The sequence below is a fragment of the Talpa occidentalis genome, unplaced genomic scaffold (genome assembly GCF_014898055.3).
Source record: "Talpa occidentalis isolate TD23 unplaced genomic scaffold, MPIMG_talOcc4v2.1 talOcc4.6, whole genome shotgun sequence".
Lineage (NCBI taxonomy): Eukaryota > Metazoa > Chordata > Mammalia > Eulipotyphla > Talpidae > Talpa > Talpa occidentalis.
Genome location: NW_023604972.1, coordinates 3,156,337 through 3,180,572, shown reverse-complemented (window position 1 = coordinate 3,180,572; position 24,236 = coordinate 3,156,337). Strand labels below are relative to the sequence as shown.

Here is a 24,236-nt window from a genome sequence, read left to right as displayed (position 1 = left end):
TCCCTCTTCCGCCCCTCACGTGCCCACCCGCCCCACGCGCCCCCCGGGAAGCTCTGACGCCCCGCGCGGCCGGCGCCGCCTTTTCAAGGGCCCGCGCGCGGCGTCACTTCCGGGGCGGGGCGCGAGGGGCGCGCGGGGCGGGGCCCGGGCCGCCGCCGCCGAGCCGAGCGCTTGACTATATATGGTCAAAGCTGGGGGCGAGCCGCGCGCGGGGCCGCGCTTCCGGGTTCGGCGGCGCGCAGGGCAGGGCGCGAGCGGCTCGAGCCGCGGCCTGGACCGCCCCCCGGCACGCCCGGCGCCGCCTCCCGCCCGCGCGACCGACCGCTCGGCCTGGCCTCGGCGACGTGCGCTTCGCTTCGCGGCGCGGGCGGCCCGGAGTCTCGGCAGGCGGCGCGGCGCGGGCGCGAGGGGCGAGGATGCCGTACGAGATCAGTAAGTGCCGCCCGGCCCGCCCGGCCCGGCCCGGCCCGCCCGGCCCCGGGGGGCGCCCCGCGGTGGGGGGCGGGCGGGCGGGCGGGGCGCGGGCGCCGGCGGGGTCCCCGGGCGGGGGGGACGGCCGCGAGCTCCCGCCGCCCTCGGGGCGCCCGGCGGCCCCCCCGGCCCGGAGGGCCCCAAAGTTGGCACCGCGGGCCGGGCCCGGCGAGCCCCGCGCCCCGGATGGGCCGGGCCGGGCGCGCGGACCAGGAAGTCGCCCGCGGGCGCCCCGCGCCCCCCCCGGCGCCCCCCGCGCCCCTCCCGGCCGGCCCCCCGCGGGCGCGGGCAACAGGTGACCCGCCGGCGCGGCCCCCGCGCGGCCCCTGAGCGCGCCCGTGTCTCCGCAGAGCGGGTGTTCGCCAGCCTCCCCCAGGTGGAGCGGGGCGCCTCCAAGATCGTCGGCGGCGACCCCAAGGGCAACAATTTTCTCTACACCAATGGCAAGTGCGTCATCCTGAGGAACATCGACGTGAGTACCCCGCCCCGCCCCGGCCCCCGGTCCCGGGCGCCCCCAGACCGGCGGCGCTTCCTCCGCACCCCGCTCGCCACGCCCCCCCGCCGGCCCCCCGCGGGGCGCAGGAAGCGCCTGCCAGTTGGTCGCGCCGTCTCGGGGAGCCCGAGGCGGGTCCTGAGAACCAGGGCTCGGGCGCGAGGGCTGCGGCGGGCCCGGTTACCTGCGGCTTGACCTTGGGGTGCTGGAGGGCTCCCCGCTGTGCTGTGAGCCCCCCGCATTTCCTCCTCTGCCGCCTGGGCCCCCCGGCCCCCGCGCTCTCCAGCCCGCAGCCCAGGTCAGCATGCGGGATCCCCGGCCAGCAGAGCCCGGGCTGACCCGGGCCCCTGGCCCCCAGCCTGCTCGTCCCCTCGGGGATTCGATCCCCAGTGCAAGATCAGGAACCGGTTTATTCCCATGAATCACGCGGGCGGGCCCCCTGCGCTGGGCTGAGAAGGCTGCGGGGGCCAACTTGTTGGGAAACCCTCACAGAGCCGCTTTACTCCCCCGTGATGAGCCACGGGCCAGGCCCCTGTCACCCTCACTTCGGGGATGCACCCAGGAATCCTGCCTTCCTCAGCCTGGGGGTGGCGGGGAGGGAAGGTGACCTGCAGCGGGCGGCTGGGAGGGCTTCTCCTAAGCTGCGCCAGGCTGTGCCTGGTACCCAGGGTGGAGGTGGTTTTGATTGGCCGCGCTGCCAAGGGCTGTCAGCTTAGATGCACATGTGAGGAGTGGTCACCCGCCATGGGTAGGGTTGCTGCTGCACGGATGCCCTCGGCCTGCAGGAGGCTCACAGTTGGCAGGGGAAGGGAGGGGGCTCTGGGGGCCTCTCCCCCCCATCATAACAGGAGAGAGGCCTTTGCGTGGTAGGGGTTGGCTCTGCCTCCATCTCCGGCTCAGCCAGCCGGTTGCTTTTGCTCTGCACGCCTTGGTGGCTTCTCCCCTCCCATGATAGCCGGGCACCTCCGATGCTGGGGTGGGTGCGATTGTGCTTTGAAGGTGCTAACAGCCGCTCTAATAGTCACACGGATCCCTGGAAAGCTGGACTGGCCTAGAGTCCACCCCCGAGGGTGTGGGGGGAGGGCCAGGATCCAGATGCCTGGGGATCTCCAGAATAAGGTCCTGAGATTTTTTGAGAAGATAAGAGTTGAGGTGGCTCTAAGCAGATTCTCACTCAGTTTGGCAAACCGAATGCCCCACAGTCCTCTTGGGGAACCAGGGCCGCAGCATGTCCAGGCTGGCCCTGTCGAGGCACGTGCGTGGCAAGGCAGCCTGCACCCCCCCGGGGAGGGGGCTCACAGAGTGCCTGCTGTGGGTCCCACGCTGTGAAAGATTCTTGAACTGCAGCGTCTTCCACCCTCCCTTGGGCCCCAAGAGGCAAAGGAGACCAGCAACGAGCTGCCTCCAGTGGAGAAGCTGATGAACGCCACGGGCGAGCACCCCACACGGGCCACATTCCCTGACCATGAAGTCCATCTGCTCCTTGCTTCTGGGCTCCCTGGTTTCAGTGCCCCAGAACTTACTGTTCTCATCAGAGGGCACACCTGCTTTCCCGCCCCGCCTCAGCAGGGAGAGCTTTCCTGATCTGGGTGTAAACAGGCATTAGGCCCCTGTTTGCTTGGTGGGCCCTTGGCAGTCAGGTAAAGATGAGTCAGACTTGACCTGTCTGAGTCCAGACTCTGCTGGGGGCAGAGTGAGACCGGAAGCCGCTGGATACTCCGGACGGGAAGGAGGAAGCAGTAGTGAGAGCACAGGCCTGTGGTAGGGAAGAGACGGGAGGCCGGGCCACTTCCTGCAATGACCCGAGGATGTCAGCTGGGTTGGCATCTCACACCCAGCACGCCCCAACATTTGGGCTTCCAGGGCATGCTTCCCCCAGATGGCAGTGCCCACCCTCCAGCTGTTCCAGCCCCCAACCTGGGACTTCCAGTGGCTTCCCCCTCCCTCTCTCTTCCTGCTATATTTAATTCTCAGCCAATCCAGTGACTGCAGTCAAAGTTTCTTCAGAGTCTGGCATTTTCCTGACTTCCTCTGCTCCCACCACCATCCAAGCGGCCATCGTCTCTTGCCTGAAGTGTAAGAAAAGTGGGCTCAGTTACCGCCTGGACGTTGGTCTCCCCGCTTCCTCCGTGACTGTTCTCCAGCCTGCTCTGTCCGCACGGCACTGGCTTCAGGGAGCTCCACCCCGCCTTCAGCCAGCACCCTGCTGCCCCCCTGGGCGCCCCGCCTTGCTGCTACTCCAGTCTCCTCATGTCCTCCCTGTCACTCAGCTTCTCCGCTCTTCTTGGAACTTGTGTGACTGGCTCTCTGGAGTTGCCAGGGCCTCTGTCTGGACACTTTATTCTTGCCAGTCGTGGCACACCTTGGCCCCATCTTCCTTTGGGTTTCTGTTTAGATATCACCCTGTCGGGGGGGGGGTCTCCTGAACAGCACCCCATCCCAGCCTTCTGCACTCAAGTAGTGCCCCAATACTTGTGGAGCAAACCAGCCAGCCTCTGGCCCCACAGCCTGCACACGGGGCTGTCTCCTGTCCCCCGGCACCATCATGCGGAAGGCAGGGCCCTTGCTGACTCCCCTTGGAGCCACGGCTTCACTCCCTCTCTCGACGGAAAAGCTGGGCTCAGCGGCAGGGCTCCTCTCGGCTGGTAGGATGGTGTTATCTGTTCGTTTCAACACCACCTGTTGCCACACCTTGAAGAGAGAACTGCAGTTAAAGGCCTGCGGGGAATGTGGCTGTCCAGACCCGCCCTCAGAGAGAGCCTGGGAGACTGTGGCCACCCCACCCCCCACCCCCTGCAGACAGGGCAGGGTCACTCCCAGTGCTGGGACAGACCCGCTTCCCTGCCAGCGGCTAAGCAGTGAGTGCATCACAGGGGCAGGCTTAGGGCTGGCTTTGCATAGTGTTCACCCCAATCCCAGAACTAAAATCTACATACCTGAGAAAGCGGCAGCTGTGAGGGGCTGATGTGCTGCCGGGAGTGGCATGCCAGGGGCAGCTTGGCATCCTGTGCTTGTGAGCATGGCGACAGTGGGCTCCCGGCACGGGCTGGGCTGGGATGTGGCGCTTGAGTGCAGAGTCTCACCTGCAGTGACTCGTCCATGCAGAAAGGCCACCTGTGTGTCCAGGACAGCCCCCAGCCCTGTGGGGTCATGTTCGGGTACCAACTGACAGAGCAGCTGTCCACACAGGTGTGAAGCCAGGAGAGGATTGGATGGGCCCTACAGGCTGAGCTCCCTTGAGGAAGGAAACTGAGACTCGAACCACATGGGGCCTGAGCACATGGGGACACGTGGGCATTTTGGTTGCGATGTGTCTGTGTCCCATTGCCAGTCACAGAAATCCTAGCTGGCTCAGCACAGGCATCTCTATGTCTCTACACATGCACACACACCCTGCCCTCCTGGCTTGTTAATCTTGTTACCAGAACTTCTCAAGCATCCACTTAATAGCAAAGCCTGTGCCAGCTCTGGACACACTCGTTCCAGGGCCTTTCCTAGGGGAGCCCCCAGTCTGGCAGGGAAGAGGGACACAGAGTCTTCAGGCCCAACCCCAGAGGGAGCAGAGTGGCCACAGGGCCCCCAGGGGCTGAGCAGCAGCAGGTTCCCAGGAGGTTCACAAGTTGAGTGGAGGGGCCTGGAGAACATTTGGGGGCAGGGGCTGAGTGTGCGCTCAGGCAGCCCCTCGACAGGATCAGGTCTGAGGAGAGAGCACTGTGTCTGAGGTTCAAGACAGGAGACTGGCTGGGAAGCTGCTCACCGATATATGGAAGTGCTCAGCCGCGCACCCAGCTGCAGTTCTAAGGTCCCCACCAGGGTCCACTAAGCCCCCATCTCCAGCCACAGCTTTCAAGTTTAAATCAGGGTTGTCAGGCGATCTGGCCCTCAACCCCATGAGGGCTAATTTGGCAACATCAGGAGACGTCTTTGTGCTGCTGGTTCCTTGTGGGTGGGTGTGGGCAGACACCCCAGGGCGCACAGGACACTCCTGAAAACTGCCTGGCCCAAAGCGTCCGTCATGCCCACACTGACAGACCCTGGGGGGCAGTGCCCTGGGCGCCTGGCATGCATGAAGAGGAGTGTCCTGTGTGGCCTGCCGGTGAGAAGCCCAGCCCTATCGCATCAGCAGGGACACTCCTGGGGAGAGCTCATGTCTGGGTTGGGTTTGGAGGATCAGTGGGAGCTCTCCAGGAAGGAGATCAAGACAGCAGGGGTGGGGAGCAGGGCCGAATCACAGGGCCCCTGAGGGTGAGGGGGATGACTTACATCCTCTGGCCTTCAGGGACTGAGGTTTTAGCGCTTCTCTTACATGTGGGGAGGGGAGACGGCAGAGCCTGTGTGCTGGTTGCAGCCAAACCCCAGGCTGGTGAGGGGAGGGCCTGTCTGGTTCAGTGGAAGCTGACCCTGCCCCGGAACGCCTGGGGGTGCTCATCCAGATCCCTGCCCGGTCCCCACCCCGGGAATGAGGTGGTTAGTCACAGGTGGCGCCCTGCTCTGGAGTTTGAAAGGCCTTTTTCGCTCCTCTTGCAAAGTCTCAGCTGTGAGATACCCCGAGGCAGCCCTGGGTCCTGAAGCTCGGCTCACCTGGCCCCTCCTTGCCGGGAGGGAGCCCAGGGCTTCTCTGAAGGCTCTTGGACACCATGGGCAGCTGGGAGCAGGCCTGAGTGGGGTGGGAGCTGGGGGTCTTGATGGGGTGTGGCAGGGCAGCCCCCAGCCCCCCGGGGGAAGGTCTCCCAGTGGAAGCCTAGAGCTTGCGGTGGGTGGATGGGCAGCACTAGGTGAAAAGTCGGTCTTGTCCCCAGGAGGGTGTGAGGGATTGGGGGGTGGGGGGAGAGGCCGTGGGCTGGGAAGATGGCACCTCCCTGAGGGCATGCCCACATCCACCCAGGGCCCAGCGCCTCCATTGTCTCTGACTGCAGGCTGGCCTGCAGAGCACAGGAGGGACGTCCCAGAGAAGAGACACCCCAAGGGAGCAGGAGCCCCTGCCACAATGGGGTGCGTCTAGAATTGGCTTCCTTCTCATTTTCCCTTCCCCAAATGGGGGACTCCTTCCAAATCCTGTTCTCCGTCCTAGACCACGGAAGAGGAAGGAAGGGGGGCTGCGCCCCTGGGGGAGCGGAGTGCTGGTCTGGAATGGGCCCGGCCCGCAGCCCACATGGTGGGCACAGGGTGTCCCCCTACTCGGGAGACGGGCAGTGGGAGGAGTCGTCCCAGACAGATCCCCTGGGGCCTCCGCCGCCCCACACTTGCTGCCCTGCCATTGGTTTATGTCTGAGTTAGACACCCCTGTCCCCCTCCCATGCTGTGACCTCAGTTCTGTGGTTACTTCACTGTGTCTCGTCCGCTTGGTTCCTCCTGTTGCACACGGAGTCGCCCAGTGCCGGCCTCTGGCTTAATCACCTCCAGCCCCTTGCGGAGCGTCACCTGCATTGCATCGCGCCTGAGCCGCGCTCCCTGGTGGTGTCTCCCCCTCTGGGTGGGCACTCGGGCGCCGCGGGTCCTAGCTGCCGTGGCCGGTGCGGGTTGGACCGCACTGCAGCCAGCCTGGGCCTTGGGGTCTGCTGCCCGTTGTGGGGAGGGACTTGTAAGGGCGGAGCTTACTCCCGGGGCCTCTGCCTGTGCATTTCCGTCCCTCCCCCAAGACCTTCTGAGTGGGTGCCTGGTGGTTTCAGACAGTGAGTGCCAGGGAGGGAACCCACTGCCCTGGGTGTGGTGTGTCCAGTATGTCTCACTTGGTGGGCTGTAAGACCCCCGGGTAGCCACAGGCCTGGGCAAGGCTCTCGGGGATGGGGGCACCCACAGGCTTCTGGGCACGGGGCTGTGCCCCAGTAGTGTGCTAGCACTGGGAGCCGGGGGCCAGTAGGCGTGAAGGAACACATTACAGGGGTGTAACTTAGATACAAAAAACTCATCTATAAGTTTAAACCTTAAGGTTTGACAGATACAGTCAGCCTAGCCTTGTCATCACCACCATATAGAACATTCCAGAAAGTGCACTCTGACCCTCATGGACAGCCGCCTCCCTGCAGCCCCTGTCCCCGGCAAGGACTGACCTCCCTCTGCCGCTTTGGGGCGCCTTTCATAGATGGTCCGAGTAGCCGTGTGTCTTCCCCGGGCAGCTTGCTCTCAAGAGCCTCGTGCTGTGGGCATGTGAGGGCCTTGTTCCCACCGCCCCCTCACTGGGTGCAAGAGGTCTGCTCCCCACCTGTGGGCAGGTTAGGGTGCTTTCCAGGGACACGGCATCTTTCTGGGGACTGTGTGGATGCCCAGTAGTGGGCCGCAGGTGGTGTGCGTGGCTTCATAAATAGCCTGCTGGGCTCTCCCCGTCCATCCTCTGCCCTCCGCCAGCAGCGCGGGCATCCTGCGCTGCCCAGCCTCACCAGGCATGGTGGCCATGGGTAGCTTTCTGCTTCCTTAGTGCGCTGGCCTGTGCAGGGAGAGGGGTTCATCTGTAAGCCCCACATGTTACTGTGCGTGTTGGTGCTGAGTTTCCACTCGGGGGAAGCCAAGGACTGTGTGGACTCTGCTCAGTGCTGGCTGTGGACCCGCGGGGGGCTCAGCTGCAGGGGGTGACAGGGACGTGGGGTCCAGCGTCGTGTCATAGCTGCGTCAGGGCGAGTCCATGGCATTGTGGCACAGAGGGGAGACAGGTACAGGTGGCAAGGATGGGCCCCTCACTCCACGCCCACCATGTTCTCCGACCTTACAGCTGAGCTCCTTCCGCCTGGTGGCCTGGGTGGAGAGGTGGCGTGACGGGGAGACCCGGCTGCGTGGGGCTGGGCACAGGCCACCATGGGCATCTCCCATCACCTGGGAGGCCGGAATCTGATTCTTCAGTGGAATTTATCTTGTGTGTGGCCTGCAAACACTTGCTTGTACTGGGGCAAGCCCAGAAAAACAAACCACGGAAAGGAAGTCACCCCGAGTTCTATGATCTTAGACTAAAAGAGAAAGTTTAAATTGCCTAGAATTCTACCACCCAGAGAGAGGCGGGCACCAGCTGTGCTTCTGGGGTGTTCTCTGGGGAGGTCTGGGCTCTACGCGACTACTCTACCCCTCGTGCTCACCTGGTCTCCTCCCCACAGAACCCGGCCATCGCCGACATCTACACGGAGCACGCCCACCAGGTGGTGGTGGCCAAGTATGCGCCCAGCGGCTTCTACATCGCGTCTGGAGGTACCTGTGCTGAGCGGGGCTGGGGCCCGGGCAGCGGGCGGGGCAGCGTGTGCTGAGTACGGGGTGGGGCTGACCGGGGAAAGCTCCATCCAGAACGAGGGAGCTCCAACTCAGGTCAGCAGTGGTTCTCGTGTGGTTGGCCAGAGGCCTCTGGGGCTGTGCTGTCACGTGTGGGGCCTCATGCCGTGCACATGAGTGTCCACACACACCTGGGCCGTCTCGGTCTCGGGTCACCTGCACCGGCTGCTCCCGTCCTGGTCCAGCATAAGGCCGGCCTCAGGCCCTTTCACTTGTGGGCTGGGCCTCTGCTCAGCTGGCTTTTGCGCAGCTCCATGGGGGCTGGGTAGAGGGGGCCCTCCCAGCACGAAGACCTTGGCACTGTAGGGTGCTGTACTCGCTTGGCCCTTTGAAGCAGATCTCTCACCATCTGCACATGAGAAGGGGGAGACAGACATTAGAGGCGCTCATTCCGCTCCCCCCATTCTTTCATTCATCTATTCTCACAGGTCGGGGGGCAGGACCCACTCGGGGTGTTTTGTCCACACTGCGCCTCCCCAGGGGTTTTCCCCTGCTGGCCGTGTAGCCTCCTTCCAGGCCTCTGGTGCCCTCCAGAGCAGTTGGGGGGACCAGTGTGGCAGTGTGTGTGAGAGTGGGCACCCTGTCCTCGTGGACCAGGTGACGACTCATTATCTGTCTCGGCGGCCGTGACAGCGCTAGGGCAGGCCAGGCTTGGTGTCTGCTCCACCTGCGTCTGTGGAACTTGCTGCGTCTCGTGTCCCAGGGTCTCTCACCCTGTCAATTCTTCCGTCTGGCCCTGCTCTGCCAGCAAGATGCCTCTTCATTTAAAGTCCCAGGGTTTGGGCCCGGTGCCTTTTAATCTTCTCTTCTCAGGAGAGCGGTGTGGTTGGCAGGCCTCGCGGCTGGCCTGGCACAGTGCCCAACTGCCTGTCCCGTCCTGGCTGGCAGGGGCAGCGCCCAGAAATCGGGGCCATGAAGGACAGCCCGCGGAGCTCCCCGCGGTCCTTGGGGCCGAGGGAAGACCAGGAAGCGCTGGCTGTGGCAATTAGGACCCTGGGCTCAAACCAGTGCAGTGTGCGGGGCTTGTAGTGAAGAGGCGGCAGCGGCTGAAGCGGCCGGCTAAGTGGGTTACCAGGCACCTGGAGGGGGCAGGGCCGGGTCCCTGGGTGCCAAGTGCAGGGTCTGGTACTTCGGGCAGCCTGCAGCTACTCCCAGGTGGGGTCCAGCGCGCTGTGGGCTCACTAGGTGCCAGGGAGACGGGCTCCTGTCTGCTGAGAGATTGAACCTTCGGGAAGCCCTGCGATGTGAGGAGCGCATATTAGGGCCTGGGCCCTTCCTGGGCAAAATGTCCATTTCTGCCTCTCCAGGAGTCCACAGTCTTTGTGAAGGTGCTCAGGGCAGGGCTGTTTCTGGGACAAACCCAAGTCCCTTTTAGCAACTTTTTCCTCTGGAGATTATGATGCTGGTGGCCCGACCCACCCAGTGGTTTTGGTGAGCAGCTGGTGCCCGTGGCACTGCAGCAGGGAGGGGCAGATGCACTGAGAATGCTGTTTGTGTCGGGGATGTGGCTCCCAGTGTAGAAAGAGACTGGAGGGAGGAGGCTTCCGCCTCACTGCCACGCCCTTTCCTCCCCAGCTGGCCTGCTGTTCACAGAGGGTGCTCAGGCAGCCCCAGGTCCCCATCCCTGCTCACCTCAGCCCCTGCCCTGCAGCCCTCCAGGGCCTCCCAGGGCCTCCCTGTGCTTCATTCCTGTGCTCATGTGGAAGCTGGCTTGTCCTGTCTGCCCCACAACTGGACGCCACCCCACCTGCTTTCCAAGCCTCTGCCCAGTGTAGACGCCTGCTATGAGCCGTGGCTCTGCAAAGCCTACTTGGGGCTAACTGGTGGCCAGTGCCCTCTGTGCACTAAGGGCCTATCTAGGTCTCTCTGTGCCAGCTCGTGTTACCTTCACAGCGCGCTCCTGGTGGCACCGCCCACTGGGGGCAACCCTCCAGGTGGCCAGAGGCCAGGGCAGGTCCACCTCTCCCTGGACTGCCTGCGAGCCTCCGCCCCTGCCCGGGGCTGGCTGTGGTGGTGAGCCGGGGTCCTGGGACACTGGCAGACTCCAGAGTGAGCGTAAGTGCTGCACCTCTTCTCACCTCTCCTGCTGACGTGGCGTCTGTGCTCCCTGGGAAGGGGCGTGTAGGCGTTGGTGCTTGGATCTCAGTGACAGGATCGTGGCGGGAAGGAGGGCGTGGCCCCCACTGCTCGAGCTGGGTGTCGCGCGCTCTGTAGTAAGACTTCCACACCCACGGCGCGTCTCCCGCCTCGTGCCTCAGTCAGGCGCCGTGGGCAGCGAGCTTGCTGGGATGAGATGAGCACAGCACACCAGTGGGGTGGGCGCGGCTGCGCGTGGCGGGAGGTGCGAGCTCGCACCATCAGGTTTCACTAGTGAAGGCCTGGCTCCCCCTTTCGCAGGTGCCCGAGCCCACATGCCTCGGTGGAGGCAGGTTCTAGCAAGACAGAACCGCCCCCAGGGCCTAGGGGGCTGCCGCCTGTGCCCTGGTGTGGGGTGCTGGCCCAGCTGGCCGTCCCAGCAGCCTCTGGTACAAGCGGAAACCTCTGACTGAGCTCAGCGGCCTCTGGTGCAAGCGGAAACCTCTGACTGAGCTGTACCCATGCCCCCGGCCTGACGCGCAGCTGCAGCCCAGGCCTCTCCTGAGCCGGCGCCGGGGGCTGCCCTGCCAGGCCTGAGCACCTCTCACTGCCCGCTGTGCCCGCAGACGTGTCTGGGAAGCTGCGGATCTGGGACACCACGCAGAAGGAGCACCTCCTCAAGTATGAGTACCAGCCCTTCGCCGGGAAGATCAAGGACATTGCTTGGACAGAAGACAGTAAGAGGATCGCAGTGGTCGGGGAAGGAAGGGAGAAGTGAGTGTGCCCAGCCCTCCCTGCCCGTGCCCTTGGCTTCACTCCCTCTGGGTGCCCTGTGGGGCGGGGGGTGATGTCCAGCCGCTCACGCTGGTGGGTGTCGAGCTTCCGTCCACACAGGCCTGCGTAGCCCCCGCCCCCTGCTCCTCCTGGGACTCCACTTGTGGGTCTGGACGCTTCCTGGCAGTAGCAAGCAGGAAGGGGAAGGGCAGAAGCAAGGGCGCTCAGGAAAGCATTATTGGTGCCCCCCACAGTTGCCAACCTGGCTGCAAGGGAGCCTAGACACCCCCAGCTGGCACATCCCCGAACGCCTCTTACTAAGGGAGAAGGGAAGGGGTCAGGGCTCTTGGGTGGGGGCCCTGAGTGTCTGCTGCACTCTTGGGTCTCTGGGGGAGTGTGCCCTGGTTTTCTTGCCCCAGGTGCAGCCGGGGCCCCTCCAGGGCAGTGTGACGGCCTTTCGGCACTTGACCTGGCAGGCACCTTCTTCACTTCCTCACCCGGAGGCTCTGTGGGCATCCCCTCCCCGGTGGCCCAAGCCGCCCGTGTGCCTTCACAGTCCTTATGGCTGGTTTGCAAATGGCAGCCACAACAGTCCTGTTCAGCAGCCGCCACCCGAGAGCGAGGCCGCTTGCCCCCTGGGGTAACGGGTGTATTTCCTGGTCCCCTGGTAAAACTGTCGGCAAATGGAGGAGGCCACAGGCCGTTCCCTGCCCTTCCCCGCAGAGGCTCATAGCGCTGAGCCACTGGACGCAGACGTCCAGTCCCTTCCCAGAGGCACCATCTCGGGGCCTTTCCTCAAGCGCCGAGCCGACCCACCGTGTCTTGTGCGGGGCGTGTGGTCATGACCAAGGCCTCCTGCCGCCCCTGCTCTGACTGCCCAGCGCCCCTCCCAGGACAGGGCTGACCCGCTGGACTGCTCTCTGCAGGTTTGGCGCCGTCTTCCTGTGGGACAGCGGCTCTTCGGTGGGCGAGATCACAGGCCACAACAAAGTCATCAACAGTGTGGACATCAAGCAGAGCAGGCCGTACCGGCTGGCCACCGGCAGCGACGACAACTGCGCCGCCTTCTTTGAGGGGCCACCGTTCAAGTTCAAGTTCACCATTGGTGTAAGTGCACTTCGCTCTGAAGGGGGTTTCTGGTCATCTTGGTGACTTGAGCACCCGTGCCCGTTAGATGCTGGCGCTGGGCAGGAGACCCCGATGCCAGCCACAGTGTGGCGTATAGGCGGAAGGAGGTTCCCTGGGTGGGAGACGCACCGTCCCCCCGGCCTTGTGGTCCCACACCGGGGGTCCTGGCTGTCCTAGTGCAAAGGGGCCCCATGCAGGGCAGGACTTCCCTGGAACATACCTGGGGGGCTGCGAGACCTGGCGAGTACCCTGGCCTTGGAGGTGCCTTGCCGGGATGGGGAGCCCGGGGCCGTCACATTTCACATGGTGAGGGCAGAGCTTGCGGGCTTCTGGATTGGTCTGCTGCGGGCCCCAGCATATGGGAGGGCAAGGACCCGAGAGGGAAGTGGGTGCTGACTGTGAAGTGTGTGCGCTCAGCTCCCTGGCAGGTGAGCCGGGGTCTGGACCCAGCTCCCTGCCTATCTGACAGGGACAAGGGCCTGAAGCTCTTACAGCCTCACTTTTCTATCTGCCCAAGTAGGTGGGGCCATCTGGCATCAGAGCCCCTCAGCTGTGCTTTTGGGGCCCACACAACCACCTGCAGGCCCAGGGACCCCTCCTGCCAGCACATTTCCTGTCCTGGGGCCCCAGCGCAGGGCAGGTTCTGAACCTCCCCTCCTGGTTCTTCCCGCGTCTCTGGCACCAGCGGTGGGAGAGAGACACAGAACACTGGCCGACTGTGTCCCTGGGGTCGGCAGTGGTGGCGGGCCGGTGGCTACCTCAGGATGAGATGAGCTAGTATCCCGAAAGCGGCTCAGGGCGCTGCTGCTAACTTGGGTGGTTTCCCAGTGAGTCATACACTGTGAGCAGGGTGAAGCCAGAAAGGGCAGTGCCCCAGCTCCCCTGCGGGCAAGGTTCCTGACATGCATAATGGCTAGGCACGGAAGGGTCCTTCCTATTCCTAGAGAAACGGACCATGCTTCACCCCCTAGGCCTCTGCACCCCATGTGAGACTCAGCGAGGCCGGGGGCACCTGCTCATGGGGCCTGAGACCATGAGGAGGCGTTCGGGTTTCTGCCGACTCATGTTGAGCATAGGAAGGAGGGGGTGCTCAGCCCCCCACACTCACCCCAAATGTAAGGTGTGGCCGACTATGGGGGTCAGCCTGCCTTAAGCCCTCGACACTCCACAGTCAGCTAGCATGTGGGGGGCTGTCTGACCTTCTAGGGCCAGTGGCCCCAAAGGGTGGGCTTATGGTGCTGCCTGGGAGGGCCGTGGGCCCAGGAGGTGGCTCCCAGCATCACAGGAGGCCGGGTGTGGGCTGGTCACGAGCTGTTCCCCAGTCTGGCACAGCATTCCCGGGCAGGTTGTGGCCTCCCTAGCGCCCACTGTACCTGGTCGGCCCCTGCCCGCACGCTCTGGGATCGGGGTCGGAGGCGCAACAGCAGGCCCCACCGAGCATTGCCCACGCCCCACCAGTCCTGCACTTGGGCGCCACGCCCTCTTCAGCCGGTGGGCCCATGGATGAGCAGGACCCCTCTTGGGGTGCCGCCCGCTCTGAGAGCTGTGTCCACGCCCCAGGCCCCCTGTGTTGCCATCAGCAGGTGGTTTTTGTCGAGTAGAAGTTGATTCCGGAGGAGCAAAGGTCAGGGCTCGCCTCTTCGAGAGGGACGGGCACCCTGGTCTGTTCCCCAGGAGGGGAGCTGCGCCTGCCACCCCACCTGTGGTCTTCCCCATCAGTCACCTCCAAACGGGCCTTCCCACTTCCTTCTGAACAGTTGGGGGTAACGTGAGCGAGAAATTTCCATCTGGGCTATTATTAGACATGCTGCTTTCCTAGACAGCGAAGTCAGTTTGGGCACTCTCGTGCCAGGTGTTCAGGCAGTTTCCTGTTGCCTCACTCTTGGCAGGGTAGATAGCAGAGGCTCTTCAGGTGTCTGCCAGGTGCCGCTGGGTACCTGTGCTGGGCACCTGCACTGAGCTGGCCTCTCTCAGCCTCACTGGTCCCGTGGGGTATGTGCTGACTGAGGGTGCCCAGGAGTGTGGGGACCAGGGCGAGGCCCAAGGAGGGCCAGAGTGAGCCTTTGTCCCTTCATCTGACCCTGTCTCTACCGGGGACAGTGGTGAGTGGGCAGCTCTGTTGGGGCTTGTAAGGGGGGGCAAGTGAGGCTGGCGCCATGGTGCTGCGCAGCTGAGCAGACCTGGATGCAGGTCACTTGGGCCTGAGGGTTAGTCCTCCACGCAGGGGCAGCTGAGGCTGGAGTCAGTGACTGGACCCAGTGGTGGCTTCATTGTCACCTGATTGTTTTTACACCACAGGCTCTCGACAGTGACAGGAGGGGATGGTGGAGGAGGTCGTGAGGGTGGGCTGCTCCAGTTAAAATCCACAGACATGTTCCCTGGGGCCCCCGGGCCAGGGAACGCCCCAAGGTGTGGGCCCTCTGGGCTGTTGGGGTGGGGCAGACCTGGGAGCTCCAGCTCCGTAGCTGGCAGCCATAAACAGCCCCCAATCTGGGGCCCCTCACAATGTTTCCCCAAACCCGTTCCTCTGCGCACTGGCTCACCGCCTCGGGCACGGGGCTCTCTGCCCCGCCCTCACACGGGCTGTTTCAGGCCAGGCATCAGCCTCCCGCACAGCTGGACTCCTCGGGCAGGGCCACGGTGGTGCAGCCACACAGTCCTGGCAGGAGGGACTCGCTGTACCGCCGAGACAGGGGCAGCAGGCTGGTGGGGAGGGGGGCCTTCCTGGAGTGTGGAAATGGGGTGGCCCGGGGTCACGGCTGGGGCTGCCCCAGGAGACTGGTCCTGAGCTGGGCTGGGAAGGGGGCCCTTGCTGTCTCAGCAAACCAGTGACCCTTGAGTTGATCGCAAGTTGGAATCGGGTGGCAACTGAATATTTTTCTGAGAGAAATCAGTACCCCCACCACAGCACCCCCTTAGCCTGACGTCCTTCTGCACCTGGGCTCTGGGGGTTCTTCTGGCGTCATTTCTGAGGGAGCCCTTTCTCCTTGGGCTGCCCAGGGCTCGCTCAGACACAGGGAACCCGCCACCACCCTTGTCCCTCGCCTGAGGGACCACGAGCAGCAGCAGCAGCGGGGACGGGCGAGGTCAGGACCAGCTGGGCCTGCAGCCTGAAGGGCACGTGGGCGGCCGGAGCAGTGGCAGTGGCTCCAGCCTCCAGGAGCTCTGCCCGTGACTTATTCGCCCCCACCCGGCCCTGGGTGGCCGAGAGCAGTAGCAGTTGGCCCGACCTCAGAGCAGCTCCCGCCATGGCCGGGGCCTGGAGACACAGCGTCCGTGGGTAGTTTGCCTGCAGGGCAGGTCCCCCCGCCACACAGCTCACCCCAACTTCGCCCCTTCAGAGCGGTGAGCGTTACCTGCAGTGGACGATCCCGTGGGTGGTCCAGCACTGTGCCTAGGGCCTTGGATTTGGGGGTTTTAGAGGCTCGGTCTCTGACGCCAAGTCCTCCTCACTTGGGGAGGATGAGCTCACTCTCGTATTCGGTGAGTGAGTCAGTCGCCCCTGGCGCGCTTCTCCCCTCAGCTGCTCACTCTTACCCCCGGAAGGTCACAAACGTTGTTTAATTTCTTCACAACCTCATTGTTCCCTCCGCGGATGCCCTCCAGTCCCTGCCGTGTACTGCGCCGAGCCAGGGCAGGCCAGGGAACCAGTCTCCTGCCATCAGAGCTTTAGGGCTGAGCTGGCTTGGGCCCGGGGGAGGGGAGGCCACCAGCATGGGATGGGGCACGTCCCCCGGGAGACGGGCCGGGCACAAGCAGAGGACAGCTCGGCCTGCCCCCACACCAGGCTGCTTGGGATTTGCTATTTCATCTCTGATGGCGCCTGTGGGCTGGCAGCTCCCAGGAGCCCTGAGCTGGTGTTCAGAGCAGGCCGTGGGCTTCTCTGGGAACCTCCCACCTCCCGTCGCCCCGTGGTGACTGTCTGCTTTCCCCCAGGACCACGGCCGCTTCGTCAACTGTGTGCGATTCTCTCCTGACGGAAACCGATTTGCCACAGCCAGCGCCGATGGCCAGGTGAGGGCAGGGCGAGGCGGCTTCGTCTCCTTGTCCCCTGTAGCTGCCCAGCACCAACTTGGCTAAACACAGTCTGCCCCCCTCAGACACGGCCCTCACCCGGCTGAATCAGCAGGCGCTCTGGACCCTCTGTCCTTTCAGACAGAGCTGGGACGGCCTGGCCGCCTGTCTGTTAAGACCCTTGTCACACAGCGGACAGCCGAGCGGCCCAGTGGGGCCACGCCCAGCCACAGGCCGGCTCCCAGGCTCGCCGCTCATGGTGACACACGTTCCTTTTTCTTGAAGATTTACATCTATGACGGCAAGACCGGAGAGAAGGTGTGCGCTCTGGGGGGAGACAAGGCACACGACGGGGGCATCTACGCGGTGAGTCGGGGCGCTCTTGGCGTGGCGCTGTGGGGCCGTTTGTGGTTTTGAAGTTTGAAATGGAGGTTGAAGCTTGGGGCGGTGGTCGGGGCACTTCGAGGTGATGCGGGACGGGGTGCCGAGGCTTGGACAGACAGCCTGGACGTCAGGGCTTCTGGAGGCTCAGGGGGCATCGGGCACAGCTCTGCAGCCAGGGCTGTGTGTCTGTCCCACGGCCTGGAGCCAGACCAGGGAAAGGATATTAAAAAAGACACACAGCCCTGGCTGCAGAGGGGTGCACCCCTCGAGTCCTACCCCCTCCCAGCTTTGCTGCTTCCCGGGGTCCTTCCCTGCTCCACAGGGCTGTGACCTCTGACACGCCTCTTTGTCTAACCAGGTCAGTTGGAGTCCTGACAGCACCCACTTGCTTTCTGCTTCTGGAGACAAAACCTCTAAAATCTGGGACGTCAACGTGAACTCAGTGGTCAGCACGTTTCCCATGGGCTCCAATGTCCTGGACCAGCAGCTGGGCTGCCTGTGGCAGAAGGACCATCTGCTCAGCATCTCGCTGTCCGGGTACATCAACTACCTGGACAGGAACAACCCCAGCAAACCCCTGCGTGTCATCAAGGTGAGACGGCCTGGCGAGGAGGGTGGGTGCCCGGCTGGGGTGAGGTTGGGGAGGCCGGCCCTAGGGTGCTGGGGGAAAGCTGGCGGGGCTCAGGGAAGGTGTTTCCAGGCATGGGGAAGGGCTGCGGTGTTGGGGTGGGCGATCAGGAGGCTGGATGGCTGGGGCTCACCCTGCACTCCCGTCTGTCTCCACAGGGTCACAGCAAGTCCATCCAGTGTCTGACGGTGCACAAAAATGACGGCAAGTCCTACATCTACTCTGGGAGCCACGACGGGCACATTAATATCCTTTCCCTGCTCTGGCTCCAGGCCGTGGGACAGACACGCAACCCTGCGAGCTGCGCCCGCATGCCCCCTGAGCCTCCAGTTTGGGCTGCGGCCTCGGCTGCATGGTCCGTGAGCCCCCGGAGCCTTGCTGCTCCTGCCCAAGCTGCAGAATCCGTTCGTGTTGGAATCCAAGAGAACATGGAGCTTTTGGCTGAGCCCCCTAGTTCTAAAAATGAAAGGTCAAGCTCAGATTGCCATAGCGCCTTCCCCACATCACTGCTGGGCTAGGGCTGGTCGCCTGCTCCCTCTGTGAGGTTCTCTGGGTCTGAGATGGCCCCTGGAGGCGTGTGTGGCAACCTTATGCACCCCGCTCTGCTGTTTGTGGTCTGGGGCCTGTTACCCCTCTCATGGGACTGTCTCCAGTGTTGGACCAGCCTTCTGTGTAAGGGCCTGGCCTGTGCAGACGCTTCCATGCTGTGGCCTTGCTGAAGGGCGTCCAGTGCACCTCGTCCCCGCATCTTCCAGGCCAGCCTGGGCTCCCCACAACCCCAAGAAGGGGTAGAGAAAGCACTGGAACCACCTCCTGGAGCAGCACCCCCAGCACACTACCCTTTCTCTCCCCACTTGTCCCCAGTTCGGTGTTGGGGTGCCACCCCAGGACCTGCCAGACATGGGAAAGGCCTCCTGATGGACCCACAGTCCCCCTTTGAGAAGAGATTCTCAAAGAATTTAAGATTCAGACCTGGAGGTGACCAGGCGGCCCCTCAGGCTGGGCACTGACTTTCCTCCCCAGTCCCCAAGGCCAGGCTTCTCCTTAACCTGCCCACATTACTGGGACTCTGAGACGGGGGAGAACGACTCCTTCGCGGGGAAGGGACACACCAACCAGGTGTCCAGGATGGCCGTGGACGAGTCAGGGCAGCTGGTGAGCTGCAGCATGGATGACACGGTGCGCTACACCAGCCTGGTGCTGAGGGACTACAGGTGAGGCGGTGGACAACCCCCGCTACCAGGACGGCACCTGCCCGGCCCGTGGGAGTTTGTCCCTGAGCGCCCCGGAACCCCACCTCCAGGCTCCGCCCTCTTCTGGCTGCCTTGTGGTGACCCTGGGCATTAGCACAGCCCTCGCGAATCTCCCCTCTGGGCTGGGCTGGCCGACCCTCACCTTATCTGCAGGGTCCGGTCCGTCAGCCTCCAGGCCTGGTCACGTGGCGTTGCCCTCGGCCTGCTTTGCTGCTGCACGCGGTTGTCCGGGCCGTGGCCCTCGCCTTGGCCCAAAGTGGACGCGTGGCTGTCAGCAGCGTCCTCAGGTCGCCCTGCTGCGAGGATGGGCTCTGGCTGGGGCAGGTCTGCACCAAAACCTGGCAGCAGACGGGGGCAGGGCGGAGACTGGCGGGGGTGCCTGCCACAGACACGGCATCCTCTCGCCACCCCTTCCGGGTTCCACTCTTGAGCCCGGGGGTCATTTTCAGCAAGTCGCTCCTAGCTGTAGCTTGCTCTAGGGTTTTCTCCGGCGTGGCCTGGCTCGAGCGTGCGTTTCACGCCCGCACGATCCCAGCATTTTCCTTTCTTTCTAACAGCGGACAGGGGGTGGTGAAGCTGGACGTCCAGCCCAAGTGCGTGGCCGTGGGCCCTGGAGGGTACACCGTGGTCGTGTGCATCGGGCAGGTAGGCTCCCGCGCGGCAGGTTGGTAGGCGGGCAATGCATGCTCAAGGCGTGCGGGGCTGCTCTCTCCACCCGAGGCTTCTGCCGAGCTCCTCGTGCTCTCTTGAGCTGAGCCTCAGCCACGCTGTAGCTGGGCGCAGTATGCCCCTTCACAGCCCGGGAGGCAGAGGCACGGGCGGGTCTGGCACTTGCTGAGACCTGGCTGCGAGAAGGCAGAGCAGGACATGGCCAGGCTCTGTCAGCTGCGCCCGAGCCGCCCATCAGTGCTGGGGCGTGTGCGGCACAGCCGCCTGGCCCCTCATGTCCTGATCCAGCCCGGCAGCCGTGCAGCCACGTGGCTGCAGGCATTTCCCTACCCTCTCTGAGCTTGTTTCCTTGTCCCTCACAGCTCATGGAGGGCGCAGGGGGTGGCCAGGAGCCACCTGGGGCAGGGAGCTGGGGCCCCGTCTGAAGCCTGGGTTCTCTGTCCAGACGGCGAGGCCAGTGCTGCCTCCTCTCTAGGAGCGCCCTGATGGAGGCCCAGACCTGACCCGCTTCGTACAGGACCCCCGAGCAGATGTCCTGTCAGCAGGCCTGGCTCCTGGGGTATAGAGTGGAAAAGGCGGGGGTACCCCAGCCCCCACTTGACAGGAGTGACACCCCCGCAGGAAGGCTGCCACTCAGGACCCACTGCCCCTGTGCCTCCTGCACACGGGATGCCTGGGGGAGGGCACGTTTCTGTGCATCCTAGGTACCAATGCTTGCTGCCAAGCAATTACTGCAGACACCCCGGATGGTCAAGGGTGCAAAGGACCAGATGACTTGGCACAGGAGGGACTGGAAGGAGATGTTCTGGAAGGATAGAGGGGCTGGGCTGGGGCATGCACAGACCAGGCCCAGGTCTCTGTGTGGAGCAGCCGGCATGACACGAGGCTCCGGGGAAGCTTCGAGAGAGGCTGGCAGAGGCCCTTTGTGGGGCCTGGCGGTGGCGACGACAGCCTGCCTTTGTTGCAGTAGTGTCCTGGCTGACTGCTGAGGAGCGCAGCAGGCTCGGAGTCACTGGCCCCTGCATGTCCCCCAGCAGGGCTAGGGCTGGCCAGCGCCCAGCCCAGCAGGGAGCAGCAGCCGAGGGGCCTCTGCGGCTCTCATGGCCAATCCGTGTCTCGTAGATCGTCCTGCTCAAGGACCAGAAGAAGTGCTTCAGCATCGACAACCCTGGCTATGAGCCTGAGGTCGTGGCGGTGCACCCCAGTGGAGACACGGTGGCTGTCGGGGGCTCGGTGAGGTGCCTCCCCACACCCTCTGTTGGGGCTCTGGGGGACTGGGGTGACATGTGCTGTGTGAGTGTCGTCTGTCTTGGGGTGGCCGGGCAGGAGGTGGGAGCTGCCCTCACTGACCTGCAGAGGCCCCCCTGGTACCACGGCCCCCAGGGTGCTTGTCCAAGCAGGGTGCTTCTTGGCTCCCACCCAGGCTCCGTGTGGGCCTCCAGCGGGCTTGCCCAGGCCCTGAGGGTGGAGGGATGGTCTGCCAGGCCAGGACATTGCTGGACACTGACGCGTGTGCGGGTGTCTTGGAAAGGGCTGTGCTGTGCACACCTGCCCTGGGGTTCACTGGAGTTGGTTGGAAAATGCAGACTCATGAGGAGGACCCAGCCATACAGGATCAGATGGGGGCGGCGAGGGTTCTGTGTTGAGTTAATGTTGTTAAACGTGACTCACTGTACTGCTGTCCCCACGCCGAGAAGCCCAAGAGCTGCTGCAGGGCCAGGCCCTCCCTGCAGAGAAGGGGTGGGGGGGTGGGGAGAGAGTGTGCGTGTGTGTGTGTGTGCGCGTGTGCGCGCGCATGTGCCTACCTATGCATGCGCTGACCACTGCCCCTGGCCCCTGCAGGACGGGAACGTCCGCCTCTACTCCATCCTGGGCACCACGCTGAAGGACGAGGGCAAGCTCCTGGAGGCCAAGGGCCCCGTGACCGACCTGGCGTTCTCCCACGATGGCGCCTTCCTGGCCGTGTGCGACGCCAGCAAAGTGGTCACAGTCTTCAGTGTTGCTGACGGCTACTCGGTGAGCGAGCCGCCTGCCTCGTCCCCGCACTGGACAGAGCAGGTGGCGGGTGGGCTCTCTCCGGCCGCCCTCCCACAGGCTGGAGACCGGTGGCTCCCTGCTCTCAGGTGGGGAGTTCCGGGTCGAGGACTCTTGCCCTGCTCCTGGGAATGAGTGACTCCAGGAGGATGGGTGGTGCGGCAGCCACGAGGCTCCCTGTGGAGACAGGCGCCGGGTTGGCCTGGGCGGCCAGGTCAGGTGCTCCCGTCTCTGGGCCAGAGTTCTCGCCTCTGACAAGGTTTGAGACTCAGTTTACCTCTTGCCTCATCAGTTAAGACCCTCTGTAGTGCTGGTTGTCCAGACCCTGCCCTGTGCCAGGTGAGGGAGGCCCCAGCAGCAGGGAGACCTAGGAGCTGCCCATTCCTGGCAAAAAGGGGTGTGGGGGTTGAGGTGGCCAGCACTCCCGTCCCCTCCATGGGAACTGTGGGGCGGCCCCTTCTCACAAGCAGGGGCACGGCCTTGGAGGGACTGGGTGTGAGGAGCTGGTATGCAGGGGCAGAGGGTACAGGCTCCTGGCTCTGCCCAGTCCACCGTCTCAATGGGACGGTTTTGAAACCTACAGCAAAGCTGGGAGAACTAGGGACCAGATTCCGCCCTAACATTTCGCTGCGTGACATGACCCGTCCACCCCCCGTGAGCCAGAGTTCATTCAGTCGTTGCTTAGTTTTATCTTTTGTAAGTGTCACGTGTAACAACAGCCCAAGTGAACAAAGTCAGACGTTGACGGCGTGTGCACCCAGAGCCCAAGCCGCACACGTGTCGGCCTCTGCACGTGTCATATGCTGAGTGGCCTCATTGCGCACAGCAGGGGTCTCGTTGAGGACACGTCATGTCACCTATAAGGGCAGACTTGGCGAAGGACAGAATAGGCAGACCTTGAGAAGGAAGTCGTGGCCACGTTGACCACCGCTGTGGAGAAGAGGCGCTTTGAAGGAAAGCCTTCGAGATGTGTCCCGTGGCCACGCCCATCCCCCGGGCAGAGCCTACCTGCTCCCCCACTGGGCATGTGGGGTGGGGGTAACCTGTCCCCTCACAAGGCCGAGAGCCCTGGAGGCCGGTGTCGTGTGCGGCCCTGTGTGCCAGGGCTCCTGGGTACAGTGCTGGCTGCTTAATCAGAGGCCACACCTTCTGGCCTTCAAGTAGCGGGCAGTGGTGGGCCTTCCAGCGGCCAGTGAGCTGGTGGAGGTGCCTGTATGGAGAGGGCACTTAACCACTGGGTCTGCGGAGCTGGGGCACTGAGTGCTGAGCCCTGACCTTCCACCTCTGCTTTGGCTTGCGTCTAGGAGAACAATATCTTCTACGGACACCACGCAAAGATCGTCTGCCTGGCCTGGTCCCCAGACAACGAGCACTTTGCCTCCGGCGGCATGGACATGATGGTGTACGTCTGGACCCTGAGTGACCCTGAGACCAGGGTCAAGATCCAAGGTGACTGCCATACCCACTGGGTCCAACCTCTCTACAGCGCCCAGACGGCAGCTCCGGGGGCTCCCTCCCTGGGCTTCATGGGACTGGTGGGGCTGCAGAAGAGACCACTGTGCCGGGAAGGGGGCAGGGCAGGACTGCTTGGTCCTGCAGACAGCAGTGTGGGGGTGGCCTCTCCTGACTTGATAGCTTCCCGGTCCTTGGTGGGCACAGCCGTTTGACACCCCCCGCCATCACCCAGACTCCTGCTCGCCCTCTGTGTGGTGTTGGGGCCTCGGGCGTTGATGAGCAGGGCACAGGGTCCCATGCTCCGGGGAAGATGCGAGACCCGGGAAGTGGCTCCCCTGACCTTGAGCGCTGTCTTGCAGACGCACACCGGCTCCACCACGTCAGCAGCCTGGCCTGGCTGGACGAGCACACGCTGGTCACCACCTCCCACGACGCCTCCGTCAAAGAGTGGACAATCGCCTACTGAGGGCCGCGCCTCGGGACAGACCGAATCAGGGACTAGAGTTTACCCGCGCCGAACACGTCCTTTCTTGAAATACTCCTGTACCGCGCCGCCCCACCCCCACCCCAGAGGGAGGGGCCTTAACGGAAATTATCCTCGTCTCTACAGGGTGTTCAGACCTATACATGTCCTTTGAAAGCTTTAGACAGTGACAGTTTGCACATGAAAAATAAAGCGAGCACTTAAACCACGCGTGGAGCATCACTGAAATCCCACCACTCAGCTCTGCCCGGGGGCGGAACATTCCAGAGGCCTCGCCTCGCAAGCACACAGCCCCCACGCCCCGCGGCGCTTGCTGTCTACCCCAAGGTTAGGGCCCAGGCCACCCACCACAGGCGCGTGCGGGTGGGTGTCCCGCGCTCCAAGGGCGCCGTGCCTGTGCCACCTCCAGGGTGTGGGTGCACCCTCGTCTGCCTCGTATTTCCCTGTCAATTCTTGTGCTTGGTTTTCGCAATGGAATCGTGGGATTCTTCTGGTTTGGGTTTATTTTTATGTATCTTAACTGTTGCCTGTCTGCCTTGACAGCTCCCGAGGGCGCCCTGGCAGGTTAGAGCCCTAGTTCACTAGACGGAGGCCACGTCACACTCCCGCTCTGACTTTGTTCTGTTTCTCTGCCCCCGAGAGCAAAGTTTAATTTAAAGGCGAAGGTGGAGTCACTGTCAACTAACCTGTTGTTTCCGCCTTTCTTTTTCCAGTGCAGAAATTAAAAGTAAGTATAAAGCACGGTGATCTGGAGTTTTTTTGTGTGTGTCAGTTGCTGGTCCGTGTCAGCTGAGAGCAATCCCCCCTTCCCTGCACTTGTGGAAACACTTTAAGCGCGTTAAGAGATTAGAGAGAAATCATTAAATATCTTTTCTCCTGACTGTGGCTGGCTGGCTTTGTGGCACGGGCATGCGGGGTGCAGGGCACGTGGGAAGCTGCCCCAGGTCGTCTGGCTTCGGGTGTCTCGCCAGCCTGCAGCCTCAGTGGGGGATACCCAGCTTGTGAGATGACCAGGTGGAGAGCAGCCTCAGGAGGGCCGGGACCCCAGCATCAGCGCACCCTCCCGCCCCGGCGCCACATCACCCCTTTCTTGGGACCTAAATTTCCTTCCATTTGCAAATT

General features: G+C 63.6%; 1 protein-coding gene across 1 annotated transcript; it reads left to right on the top strand.

The window, feature by feature from the left end:
• The first annotated feature begins 363 nt into the window (after positions 1–363).
• On the top strand, positions 364–23,992 carry WDR1 (WD repeat domain 1). Its single transcript, XM_054687962.1, has 15 exons — positions 364–432; positions 822–943; positions 8,047–8,137; positions 10,918–11,065; positions 11,992–12,172; positions 16,130–16,207; positions 16,493–16,573; positions 16,950–17,183; positions 17,378–17,467; positions 18,279–18,433; positions 19,030–19,117; positions 20,264–20,374; positions 20,984–21,157; positions 22,480–22,624; positions 22,990–23,992. Exons 1-15 carry the CDS (start codon positions 417–419, stop codon positions 23,094–23,096), a joined length of 1,821 nt encoding a protein of 606 aa, XP_054543937.1. The 5' UTR covers positions 364–416; the 3' UTR covers positions 23,097–23,992.
• Positions 23,993–24,236: the final 244 nt, after the last annotated feature.